This window comes from Nycticebus coucang, chromosome 14, assembly GCF_027406575.1.
Source record: "Nycticebus coucang isolate mNycCou1 chromosome 14, mNycCou1.pri, whole genome shotgun sequence".
NCBI lineage: Eukaryota > Metazoa > Chordata > Mammalia > Primates > Lorisidae > Nycticebus > Nycticebus coucang.
The window spans coordinates 63,533,579-63,547,556 of record NC_069793.1 but is presented as its reverse complement, the minus strand read 5'-3'; the positions used below and the strand labels follow the sequence as shown (position 1 = coordinate 63,547,556).

Sequence of the window (13,978 nt, the reverse complement as noted above, 5' to 3'; positions counted from 1 at the left end):
GGTATTGGTTGCTGATAGCTGAGTCCCTTTATGGAAATTGGTTTCCACTGAATGAAGTTGCCACACCCTCGGAACCTGCATGCAGTTAACTAATGACTGGTCAATACAGGAGTAGAAAGACCTTGTCCCCCTTGATTAGACAACTTTTGAGGTATCTTTCCAGCTCTAGAACCCTCATGAGATTTCTTGAGACCTCTGTTATAAGTGTGAGAGTGTTGGGCATCCCATTTTGCCAATCTTTATTCTATAGATGCTATTTCAGGAAGTACACTTTAAAAAATTTCCTGCATGCAAATCTCCATCTCAGAATCTTTATTTTGGGGAATCTGATCTAAGGTATGTTATTGCCTTTTTTTCTTTTGATATTTGTATTGCAAACGTTCTGATTTGGACAGACTAGAGAGTAACTTAGGCACTGGGAGCAGGTGCAACATGTCTTTATTTAGCTCACAGCAGCTAGTGAGCAAGCACAGAGGTCTACACAAGCAGAAGGTCCTGTAAACCTTTAGACCCAGGGGAACAATAAAGGCATGGTGCCAAGCAGCAGTTATATAAGCATGACAGCACTGTGTAGTTACGGTTATCTAGGAAAAAACATAGGAACTTCCGGTGGCATTATGGACAAGAAAGCCCAAACAATTTTGTCTGGCCCTACAATACTGTTGCCCTCTCTTGCCTCAGTGGTGTGTGCTCACAGTTAACACTGTTTTGAAAGTGGTGATAGCCATTCCCCAAAAGGTTTTAAAGTTTTTACCAGAAACATACAGTTGCACATGCACACACAGAACACAGAATTGTTTAGAGATTTTTAAGTCACACATTTTGCATATTTAATTTGCCTTTTACTCTATTAACTAAATTCTATTTTGAGAGCATACATGTTGATATATATAATATTTATGTCACATATGGTTTTAAAAACTTGTATGTAACATTTCATATTAGACACATGGAACATTTTTTAAATTAATGCCCTCTTCACAGACATTTAAATTTATTCTCATTTTTTTTGTTGTGACCAAAGAAAATTTCATACTTAAGTATCCTTATCCAAAGCTTTAAATTTGTACTATAGGCATCTTCCTAGTTCACGTGTAAGTTAAGTTCTCCAGAAGTTAAATTGTTGGGCAATAAAATTTGGAGGTTAAGCATAAAATCGGAAATTACTGCAAATATTTTCAAAGAAGAGTATTGTTATTTACATGATGAAGAACCTGACAGCCATGCAGTTATGAGGTAACCTGACTGCAGGAAGTGGCTACAACCTCTTGGCTGGAACCACCTTGTTTGTTATTGGAGCTCAGGAGCTGATTCCCTGATGGAATGTGGAATCAGGAAATGCGGAAGAAACACAGCACTGCCAGAGATGCTGCCAAAACAAAGCACAGTAGAGTGGGGAGAAAATCTTCACTCCTTGCCTTGCCTTGAGTTTTCTGTCAGTATCTACTACAGGCCAAATCCAGCTAGACTCCAGCTGATGTGGAAGGTTCAGATACATGGCCTGCAAGGTGCTGCTCTCCTGAGGAACTGAGCAGAGTAGAGTGGAGAAGGGAAAAAAATGGATTTGAGGGGAATTATGTCCCAGGACATCACAGTCCACCCTTTTTGCTATTCATCAAAGATTTCTAACAGATTCATGAATCAGCTTAATAGTATCAGCATCAGCATTATTTACACACACACACACACACACACACACACACACACACACACACACACACCTTTTCTCCTGTCTGACAAAAGTGGAGATGAGAATGCCTCTTTGAGTGTTCATTTACAAGTCTGGGATCTGAGTGGTAAATAATTCACCCAATGTGATTAGGCATGGAATTTTGTGGTCCAGTAACCTATACAATAAATTGCAAAGTTAAGTAGTACCAGCACTCCTCATGCCAAATAGCGGGGAAAGGGAACACATAATTGACTAACATATATATGTCAAAATGTATAGATGATGCAGTCTTCAATCTTGTAGCTGGTCACGTGATCATAGCTTATATTTGTCACTTTTTTATCCCACTATCTATCTACATATTCACTCAAAATATACAACAGTATGCATTCATAGTCTTGACTCAAGACTGTGCATTTCTAGACCACTGCCACAATTCAGTCTAAAGAGACCTGGAGCAGTAGACTATCTCTCGGGGTATTACACTAAGCCACTACATATTGATAAAGTGATGAAACTGTGCTAATTATGTAAGATAGAAAGAACTACCAAGGTAGCTGGTAAAACCTACAGAGATGCAGGGGCCTGCCACATAAGTGAAACTTTTAGTAGTCCAGTGGTGTGGGGCCTGCTAGGACATCTCCTCCACAGTGAGGAAGAATGTTTTATCTTTCAATTCCAACTACAACGGAAATGCACCATTCTCAGGAGACCACTTTGGGTTCTGGAGGTATACACACTGGCTCTGCTTCACAATACTCCATATAATTAGGTGTGGCCTAGCTAACACTGAATTTTTCTCCATGCCAAGGGGGCCATCAGACATTTCCATATTTTTCCTGTAAGGTTTAGCTTATTTGTGTAACTACTTACTGAACAACAACAACAAAAATCTCTAAGTATTCACTGGCGTAATGGCTATGGCTGGTTAAGAAATCAGGCTCTAATCTGCCAGCACCCTAACATGTGAAGACAGTTGTCCATGGCCTTGCTGTCCCCTTCCTCTCCTCCCACATTTATGTTTCTGGAGAATAAGAAAAAGTACTCTAAGATATGCTACATATTATCTACGAAGTGGGAACACATTCAATAATATTCTGAATTTAAAGTTCTATTACTTAATCTAATGTTGAATTGTGTGTATGCATGTCTGTCGATGTGTGAGTTCATACATGTGGATATTTCCTGTCAATTCATAGCCCACTTAGAATGATATACTTACAAATTCTCTACTGCAAAGTTATCTATATATTCGATATTTTGTTCATGTTTTTTGTGGGTATTTTTTCTACTTACTGCAGACTTATTTTCTTTTGTGTAATGGGAAGAGGATGGAAGATCCTATAATAAGAAGGAAGGGTACACTACAAGCTCTTCCTCTGGGTGTAGTGGTTCTCCGTTCAGTACATTGCCAGAGAGTTAAAGTGCAGACTTACCTTGTTGGTCACATTCATTCTTGCACCTTTGGGAAAATATCTCTCTATACCCTGAAAGATGGCACAAACAGGGCCAGGGTAGGATTATTGGGACAGCAGTAAAATGGCTTGGCGTTGCAATGGAGTTGTTCAATTAAAAAACCTTACGTAATTTCCTACACATAGCTTGGGCTGCAGTTTTGTCTGTCAATGTTATTCCATCTTTTGTTATCTTTCTTGGACTCCCCAATTTTCCAGGTAAGTGATTACATGCATTTAATTTTTTCCAAACATGTTTCCCCTTTCTTTGGTGGGAGTAGTTTGGGCATGTGTGATCCCTTCACTTTCCTTATCTAATCTCTAATTCTTTTTTTTTTTTTAACTTTAAAACTAGTTGTAAAAACTATTATAATACCTTTATTGAGACACAATTCACCCATTTAAAATGTAAATGTTTTTTAAATATACTCAGAGTTATGTAACTATATCACAATAAATCTGATATTTTTATAAACTCCCCACAAAAACACTCTATGCAGGAGGAGTTAGACCTTATTATCTCCATCCCTCCCTAAGCAACCACTAATCTACTTTTTGTCTATAGATTTTTCTATTATGAAAATTTCATGTAAATTGAATCAGACAATATTTGTCTAATATGATCTTTTATTATTTAGCGTATGGTTTTCTAGGTTCATTATTTTCCAGCAAATATCAATTCTTGTCATTTTTATAGCTGAATTAATATTCTATTGTCTGACCCTGTCCCCTCAAATTTTATATATCCATTTTTTTTTTTTTTTACCTCTTAGATGTTTGGGTGGCAAGCACATTTGTTAAAAACCCTATTATTTCCCCCATTGAACTGTCTGGATGAAAATCAGTCCTGAAAATCAGGAATTGTGTTTACTTCTTGACCTAGTTTTAGTTAATTGATTGATCTGTTTCTCCTATGCCAGTGCTACACTGCCTGGATAATTGGAACTGTTTAGCGAATTTTGAAATTAGTAAGTGTGAATCATTCAAGTTTTCTCTTTTATTTTTTAAGATTAGTTTGACTACTTTGGGTCCCTTTAAGTTCCATATTTTAGAACCATCTTGCCAATTTATGCAAAGAAGCAAGACTTAATTTTGCTAGGGTTTGCAGTACATTTATAAACCAATTCAGGGACTGTTGCCATCCTAATATTAAATCTTCAAATCCATGAATATGGCATGTCTTTCATTTTACTTAGGTCTTTAATTTCTTTTAGCAATATATTAATGTAAAATATTTTCAGCGTTCAAGTCTTGTGCCCCTTTGGTTTCATTTATACTTTCGATGCTATTACAAATGGAGTTTTTTTTTTTTTTTTTCTTTTGGTTTTTGGCCAGGACTAGGTTTGAACCCGCCACCTCCGGCATATGGGACCGGCGCCCTACTCCTTGAGCCACAGGTGCCCCCGGAAATGGAGTTTTTTCTTATTTTCAGGTTTGAATTGTTCATTACTAGCACATGGAAATATAATTTATTTTTGTATATTGATCTTGTATTCTACAACTTTGCTGACCTCATTTAATAGTTTTAATATTTTGTAGATTTCATAGGTTTTTCTATTAGTCAATTGCATTGTGGGTCTCTACTATTAGTGAAACTTCTAATATATGGAGGGTGCTAAAATGTATGCATATATGAAGAAAGAAAAAAGCTGTATTAAAATTGTAATACTTAACTCATGTTTGACTTCTGCAATCATAAGAGGTGCTCAAATTTGACTTGTATTTGACTTTTGTTATTGGTATATATTGAGATTACAATTTTAATGCAGGTTTTTTTCTTTCTTAAAATGCATATGCATATTTTTGGCACCTTCTGTATAGGTATAAGTAGGGCAGTAGGCAGGACAGCATATAGCTTTTTGAGCTTTTATCTCTTGGCATAGACCTTAGGACAGAGATGGGCATGTGACGGGGTCCCAGTATTCTCTGGTTGTTGCTAGAATTAGAGTCTCTGCCCTAGGAGTGGGGGCTGAGTGGAAGAAGGGAGACAGTGACTTCCTAGTTGCATTCCCATGTGTAGTTTCTGTGATGTGGAGCTTAAATGAGACATGCTGATGATCTAGATTGAGGACTGATGGGAAACAGGAAGAAGCCCTGTGTTCTTGGCTTTACCTACTGGAGTGTAACTATCAATATACTGAGCTGTGAAGAAAGGGAGGGCAGAAGCTAGCCATAATTCAAGTTCTACATACTCTCATTGTTCTTATAGTTACTTAACAGATTTTCTTGAAAAAAAAATACTTTATTTTCTGTATACCCTTAGGGCAATTTCCAAAGAATTTAAATGTTTATGTCTATATCATTTTATATATGTGTGTATATGCATACTATATATGTATTATATATATACACACGCATATATATAAAATGATATATCTCATTATTAATGATTGTATAAATACATATCTATCATAGTTATATATGTGTGTGTGTGTATATATTTATATATACAAAATCACTGTTTATGGTTGTTTCCTAGAATAGTATGTCCTCAGAGCTCCTTATGCTGTCATTCTGGAAGTGGATTTCTCTACTTGACCTTATATCTCAAAGGACACGTGATTGTTTCCCATGCTGGATTAATCCTTATTCTTATATGTTGTTATTACTCCTATTGTCTATATCATATAGTTCAATATATCACATATTAATCAGATTTTGATTGGTTGTTTTCTTATCTATGTATTTCACTAATTATGACAATATCTTGTCTGTCCCTGCTAGCATATCATACATTGTGTAGTGTCTAGCAATAGGAGACAATAAATTAAATAATGAATCAACAGTGATTAAGTTATGTGTAAGATATTAGATAGTAGGGTCTAATTTAAAGTTAAAAAATCCTTAATAACTATTATGTATACTTCAAGAAGACCAAGTACAAAAAAAGATATGAGTTATTTTAAGTCTACATTTGAAGGCTTGATCTCATAAACAAAGTGTTCATTTTAGCCATTATTATTCATGCATGCTTCTAAGACTTTAATAGCATTTTTTATAATATCAAGATATTGCATCAGTCATGTCTAAAGAGTAGATTGGTAACAGTTCTATTGAAAACAAAGAATGAATTTTCTCCAAACTGCATCCCCCACCCAATATACTGTTTTAGATTTCAAATCATTGACATAGGGAGTCATAATTGATTAAATACTATATTTGACTTCTGCAATCACAGGAAGTATGCAAACATGACTTGTATCCATATTTTGTTAGTGATAACTAAGGAGTATATTTTACTGAAGAATTATTAGAGTCAGATCTTCAATCCCTTCGGAAAGAGGACTTTTTTTAATGGTCCTACAGATCTGTTTGGTTTTAACACTATATATAATGGGATTCATCACTGGTGGAATGAGCAAATACACATTGGCAATAAAAGTGTGCACATGAGGAGGAGCTCTTTTCCCAAACCTGTGGACAAAGCACAAACTAATGAGAGGGATGTAGAAAATGGCAACAGCAACTATGTGGGAGATACAAGTGCTAAAGGCCTTATGCCGCTTTTCTGGGGAAGCAATACTTAAGACAGTTTTAATAATCAGGATATAGGAGAGAAGAATAAAGATGGAGTCCACTCCAGCAGTGACTATGAGTGCAGTAAGTCCTAAAACACTGTTAATCTTATTGTCAGAACATGAAAGCTGGGTAATATCAGGATGGAAACAGTAGGAATAGTGGAGCACATGACTTCGGCAGAAGGATAGATGTTTAAGAAGCAAGGCCAATGGCAATAGGATCACTGTGCCTCTGACAAGGATGGCAAACCACACTTTGACAATTCTGGTATCAGTCAAGATGGTAGCATATCTCAGTGGGTTACAAATGGCAATGAAGCAGTCAAAGGCCATCGCCAGGAGCACTGAGGACTCCATGACAGTAAAGAGTTGGATGAAGAATGTTTGGGCAACACAGGCATGGAAGCTGATCTGTCTTGCGTTGAACCAGAATATGCCCAGCATAGAGACTAGTGTGCAAACACACAAGCCCAGGTCAGTGGTTGAGAGCATGGAGAGAAAATAGTACATAGGTTCATGGAGACTTGACTCAGTGATGATGATAAATAGGATTATCCCATTTCCAGAGAGGGCAGTTATGTAGAGACAGCAGAAGGGGATGGAGATCCAGACATGAGCAACTTCTAGCCCTGGAACTCCCGTCAGAAAAAAGATTGGGGAGGAGGAAGTGATATTAACAAAAGATGACATGATTACTATGGAAGAATAATTCTGTTGCAATTAAATATCCTAGAATGAGAAATAACACCATTCAACAAATTTGTTCAGATGTCTTGTAGTTAGATAAATCAAATTGGATTTTATCCTCTCCTTTCTACTTCCCAGTTTTGATTTCCATTTTTTTTCTGCTTTTCAACTTCCTCGTCATGATTCTTGTTTCCTAACTTACAATAGAGAATAGTAGCTTTTTTAAAAAAGCTTTTTAACCCAAGAATACTTTTGTTCCTCTTTCAATTTAACCCTAACCAGTTTCTTTCTCTGTTCCTTTATACTTTACACATGGAGAATTAAATAAAAATAATCTCAAAAGACCACAAATTCAATGGAGACTTCAAAATGATAATAGTTTTTGTATGTAGATTATATATATATGTATATGCATACACACAGTATTTGGATCTTTGTGTTAAATACTCTACAGCATTATCATGAAACCTTATCATATATTTTAAAGAGATCTAGCATTTCAAGGAAATAAATTGATATAAAGAATTAATTTCATACGTGTCAAAATGGCCTATGTGCTATTTCTTTGTTAATAGATTTTATGCCAGCCTTGTCCTGATTGTTTCCAGTTTAGGCTTGCATTTCTGATCTCGATTCTTGATTTCCTATCTGCTGTCATTATAGCTGAATTGATGCATAACTGTGAAAGAAAAGTACCTGCAACACCTCCTTCAGCAATTAGTTTTTAAAAGCAATTAAATTTCGTGGATTGGAGTGAATCTAGATGAGCAGATGCCTGACATGACACTGCCCTTCTCAGCCCGATGTTGCAATCATCTACAGCTTTTACTTATGTACAAGACTCAGATATATACTTTCAAAGTCATTCTTTATCAAGATAAGTAACATGTGAACTTTTTTTTTTGTAGAGACAGAGTCTCACTGTACCGCCCTCTGTCGGTAGGCAGCATCTGAAGTAAGACTTAGTACTATGTAAGCTCACTTACTATGTAGGTGAGTTCCTGCATCAGTTTTCTTCTCTTTCCTTTCTTCTTTCCCATATTGACTTCACTTTTGTAATCCATTCCCTTAGATTCCCTTAGGAAAGTCTTGCTTGGCTTGGTGCCCATAGCACAGTGTCACCCACATACACCAAGTCTGGTGGGTTCAGACCTGGCCTGGGCCAGCTAAACAACAATGACAACTGCAATAAAAAATAGCCAGGTGTGGTGAGTGCCTGTGGTTCCAGCTCCTTGGGAGGTTGAGGCAAGGGAATCACCTAAGCCCAAGAGTTTGAGGTTGTTGTGAGCTGTGACATAACAGCACTCTACTGAGGGCGACATAGTGAGACTCTATCTAAAAAAATAAAAAAATAAAAAGTCTTGCTTGGATTCTCACTAAGCCAATCTGGTGGTGCCCTGAGTAGCTATGTGTTGTTCAGCCTCGAGACAATCTGATTCTTTCCTCACAGTCTCAGCCATTGGGACTGGTATCCCACAGATCACTCATGGACATTCAGAACCAGGATGCTTCCAACCACTTAACTGGGAGAATACATTCCTACAGCTAGCTGTGTTGTAGCACAATTTTACCTCCTTAGTGAAACAGTTTGGTTCCAAATCCTAGTTTATGACATCTCTCGTATGTTTTGTTGTTGAATATAATCTTCTAATCCCCAGCTACTTTTGCTATCCAGTTTTGGCTTTTACTCCTATTCTAGGAAGCCGCTGAGATCCCACCACATATTATGTCTAAGGATGCTCAGTTTTGATTTAGCCACAAAATAGTCATGTCTTTAGTTTTGTCAATTGATGTTAAGAGTAAGGAGGGTTGACTTAGATAATCTCCATTATTATTTTCTTATTCTATGTTACTAAAATTTAAATCTACAAATTAAACAAGAAACTTTTGGAGTATTATTTAATATCCTAAATATTTGAGAAATGATGGAAAAGACCCAATATGAGATAATAGCTGTAGCTACTATGTCAGTTCATTCAGATCTATCATTGATAGAATCTTACAACATGTCAGGCTTGACGCTATGGTTTTTACATGAATTATTTCGTTGTATGTAAAAATCACGTTGCTTATAAGATTTCAGTATTTTAGCCTTGGAAGACAAAAATCAGAGAGGTTAAGCAATTTTCATTATATCATAATTTGAAAAATCTAGGATTTAAACTTCAATCTGTGTAAATTTAAAACTTGTTAAAAATTTCATTGTGCTAATATCAGTGTTTCCCTTTGGTGGTGAAAATTGGTAAACAAATTAATTTTTAGGAATAATTTTAATAAAAAATAAAATGAATTTGTGTTATATGCATATGTGAATCACTCGAGTGGCAAATAAATGTTAATGTGATTTTTCCTTTAGCAGCCATACACTATCCTTGTTCATAGTCACATAAATGCATACGTATCAGGGTTTCAAGGTGTCCTTTCCTTGAAATATTCTTTCCTTGTTACATTCTTTCTATAAGTCATTTTCTTGTCAATATTCAGGAGACATGAAAAGTAAATATTTCCTTATGTGCTAAATTATTAAGACTTGGTAAAATTGATTAATTTCTGTTGTACAATTGGTTTTTGTTTAAGCACTGAGCACTGAACACTTAAGATTAACTTTGCTCATTTTCATAGCCACTACTGAAATATTTAATCTAAGTTAACCAAATTTAAAGACATCTTTTATGTATAAGCTTGGCTTGAATGTCATGATCTCTTTAAGGTCATTAATGTTGGTTATTCTGAATGAAGCATTATCTGACTACTAGAAAAATAACTAAAAGTTTATGCCCTACCAATGATATAGGTTTCAGTTGGAAAAACTATTTATTGTTTTAAAGCTCAATACTGGGTGTCTTGATTTATGATACCAAATATTCCATATTGTTTGTTTCCACTTAAATAAATCAGATTATTATTTTTTAATTTCAGAATTTTTCAACAATGAGTCAAATTCTTTTTTTTTTTTTTTTTTATTGTTGGGGATTCATTGAGGGTACAATAAGCCAGGTGTCAAATTCGTTTTTAAAAATATTCTGACCCTCTATGTCTAGGATTTTAAATTTTTATTTTAGCAAAGGAATCCTGGCCAGATTTCATACTGAACACATTCCCTTTATTTTTTTTTCATAATTTTAATATGTATGGATGTATTCAGAATGAAGATATAGCACATTGAAAAGAATCTCTATTGTTTATTTTTAAGCTTCCCTAAAAACAATAAAACACTAGGGCTTTTCCTGTTATAAATTCTTAAATCAAAGGAGGCAACTACACAGCATTTTGTGTTTGCAGGGATGTTATAACTTGCTCTTAGAAGTATTTCTTCTGGTGAAATTAACTCACAGAATTTAACTCTTCTGCAAAATTAACTCACAGAAACTTGACATTAATGAATAGCTGTTGTCTCTTAGATGCCCCTGTACTTACATCAAGTGGAGAAGATGAAGAAGAGGCAGGGCTTTGAGGTCCCATTCAGTTCCCAGAGAGGAAAGTATTTATGAGAAACCCATTCTCAGGAAAATCATTTACCCAAAAGAAAAACTAATTCCTAAGGGATCATTCTTGTAAATTGTATTTGTTTGTTTTCACTTTGTGCCTTAGAGTCATTCTACATACCTAGATCGACTTCCCTGCCCCATGTGGTTTCTTTTCATCTTTATTAACAATTTTTACAAGATTCATTGAGGTGCAATTGACAAATAAAAATTGTGTATATTTACAATCATATTATAATGTGATTTTTTTTTTTTTGAGACAGAGTCTCACTTTGTGGCCCTTGGTGGAGTGGCATGGCGTCATAGCTCATAGCAACCTCAAACTCTTGGGCTCAAGTGATTCTCTTGCCTCAACCTCCTGAGTAGCTGGTACTACAGGCGCCCATCACAATGCCTGGCTATTTTTGAAGATGGGGTCTCATTTTTGCTCAGTCTGGTCTCAAACCTGTGAGCTCAGGCAATCCAACTGCCTCGGCCTCCCAGAAGTTAGGATTACAGGCCTAAGCCACCACTCCTGGCCATATAATGAGATGTTTTGAGATACATATACACCTATCTTAAATATTGTTTACTTTTTGACTTGCTATGGTATTAAAATTATATGTCAAGAAAAATATAAATATTTAAAAAATTTGAAAAGTGTATAAACATAGTTGTCACATCTGTTTGGGGAAGATGACCACTGAGATTAACTTTGCTTTTTGATTTTAGACCCATTGATTCCACAGAGAGAAAGACTTAAAGATTTTTTTTTCCCACAAAGATCAAAATAAATACATTTTAGACTGCAGATAATAAAGAGATATACAGATATATTTGTTGTCTCTCAGTGGCTCCTCAACTATCAGGTATACCTTGAGACCTTGTTATAAATACAGGTTCTCAGGTTTCATCCCAGAATGCATAAAATAAAACATTATGGCAGTAAGGCCCAGGAACCTGCATTTTTATAAACTTTGTTAGAGAAGTTTTAGGTTCACAGCAAAATGAGAAGAAATTCCAGGCTTCCCATATACCCCTTCCACCGTTACGTGGACAGTCAATCAATATTTCCCCACAGAGAAGCACATTTGTTACAATCGATGAGCTAACATTGATGTGAAATTATCATCCAAAATTTATAAATTAAATCAGGTTCACTATTGGTGTGGTATGTTCTATGAATCTGATAAATGTTTAATGTCATGTATATCCCATTGTAGTATCATACAGAGTCGGTTTATTGGCCCTAATAAACCCTGCTTTTTAGTTTATTAATCTTTCCCTTTGTGCAAACTTCTGGCAACCAGTGGTCTTTATAATGCTACAAAGTTTCACTTTTTCCTGAAAGTCATATAGTTGTAATCATACAAAACATAACCTTTTCAAATTGATTTGTTTCACCTAGTAATATAAATTTAAGTTTCCTGAATGTCTTTTTATGGCTTGCTACCTCCTTTTAGTATTGAATAACATTCTCTTTTTCTGTTGGAATAAGGTAGCTGAGAGAGTGAGAATATGAATTAGGATGTTGGTGGTAGAAAAGATAAGATTTCCTCAGGAAGGATAACCCCATTGTAGAGATATATGAGTTAGATGACATCTAGTTCCGCTAAACTCTAAAACTGTATGTATTATGAGTCCACTTTGTACTATTTTCCTAACTTTGAAGGAAGTTTTAACGGGAGTAGTAAATGTTATATCCAAGTTCCCTTGGAACACACTAGTTTGAGCACAGCTTTCTGAATCTGCTTCGTTTTCACACTGTAGATGATAGGATTCATCACAGGTGGAAGGAGGAGGTAGAGATTAGCAATGAGGGTGGGCACAAAGGGCGGAGCGTGTTTTCCGAATCTATGAACAAAGGACAAGCTGATTAAAGGGATGTAGAAGATGGCCACAGCGGTGATGTGAGAGACGCAGGTGCCAAAGGCCTTCTTCCTCTCCTCTGGGGACGCGATGCTGAGAACCGAGCGTATGATGAGGACGTAGGAGAGCAGGATGAAGATGGAGTCCACTCCAGCGGTGGAGATGATGGCAGTCAGTCCAAATGCACTGTTGACCTTCGTGTCTGAACACGAGAGCTTCATCACATCAGGGTGGAAGCAGTAGGAGTGGCGGAGCACACGGCTGCGACAGAAGGACAGTCGCTTAAGCAGCAGGACTAGTGGTGTCAAAATGACAATTCCTCTGGTAATGACTGCCAAACCAATCTGGGCGATTCTTGCGTGAGTTAGAATGGTAGAATATCTCAAGGGGTTGGAAATGGCCACAAAACGATCAAAGGCCATAGCCAGGAGCACTGAGGATTCCATGAATGTGAAGAGGTGAATGAAGAACATCTGCGATAAACAAGCATTGAAGCTGATCTCCCGGGCATTGAGCCAGAAGATTCCCAGCACCGTCACCAGGGTAGAGATGCATAAGCCGATGTCAGTGGTGGACAACATGGAGAGGAAATAGTACATGGGCTCATGGAGGCTTGGCTCAGTGAGGACGACGAATAGAATCAAGGTATTCCCAGAAAGGGCAGTTACATAGAGGCAGCAGAAGGGGATGGAGAGCCAGGCATGGGCCCATTCAAGTCCGGGGACTCCCGTCAGGAGGAAAGTAGTGGAAGTGGAAGTGTAGTTATAGAAGGTTGGCATGTGGAACATGGGGTCTGTGGGAGAAGAATTCTCTTACAAGGTATTGATTTTTTAAATTTAGAAATTTTAAATTATTTTAGTTTAAGTTTAATATACATCAAATAAAGTTCATAAAACTTTAGAGTACAACTCAGTGAAGTTTGACATTTACATTTATTCATGTTATCATTTCCAGTGTGAATTGATCAAACATTAATAGTGACCCAGAAACATTAATAGTGACCCCAAATCAATAATATGGAGAAGCAGTAATGATAACAAAAGTCAGATACTGTTATTATTACTGTCAGATAACTTTTGTTATCATTACTGCTTCTCCATATTATTGATTTTGACAGAATCATGCACTATTTTTATGTGGCTTTTTCATTCAATATTTTGTTTGTGAGATTCATCACTGAAGTAGGTTAATTGCTTTCTATTTAATTTTATTTAGATGCCTTGGCTTGGTGTTTACTATTTACCATGCTGCATTCTTGTCAAACATTTAGGTTAAATATTTTATCCTTCAGCTGGATTTAGGAATACAGTTATG

General features: G+C 36.2%; 2 protein-coding genes across 2 annotated transcripts; both read right to left on the bottom strand.

Moving 5' to 3' along the window:
* Positions 1-6,362: 6,362 nt before the first annotated feature.
* LOC128564505 (olfactory receptor 51F2-like) lies at positions 6,363-7,334 on the bottom strand. Its single transcript, XM_053559966.1, has one exon. It carries the CDS (start codon positions 7,332-7,334, stop codon positions 6,363-6,365), a length of 972 nt encoding a protein of 323 aa, XP_053415941.1.
* A 5,158-nt stretch (positions 7,335-12,492) lies between these two features.
* Positions 12,493-13,443, bottom strand: LOC128564504 (olfactory receptor 51F2-like). Its single transcript, XM_053559965.1, has one exon. It carries the CDS (start codon positions 13,441-13,443, stop codon positions 12,493-12,495), a length of 951 nt encoding a protein of 316 aa, XP_053415940.1.
* Between the last annotated feature and the right edge of the window lie 535 nt (positions 13,444-13,978).

What these genes read in the sequence shown, in the direction of transcription:
- LOC128564505 (XM_053559966.1), bottom strand. Translation starts at nt 7,334, where the DNA reads ATGTCATCTTTTGTTAATATCACTTCCTCCTCCCCAATCTTTTTTCTG.
- LOC128564504 (XM_053559965.1), bottom strand. Translation starts at nt 13,443, where the DNA reads ATGCCAACCTTCTATAACTACACTTCCACTTCCACTACTTTCCTCCTG.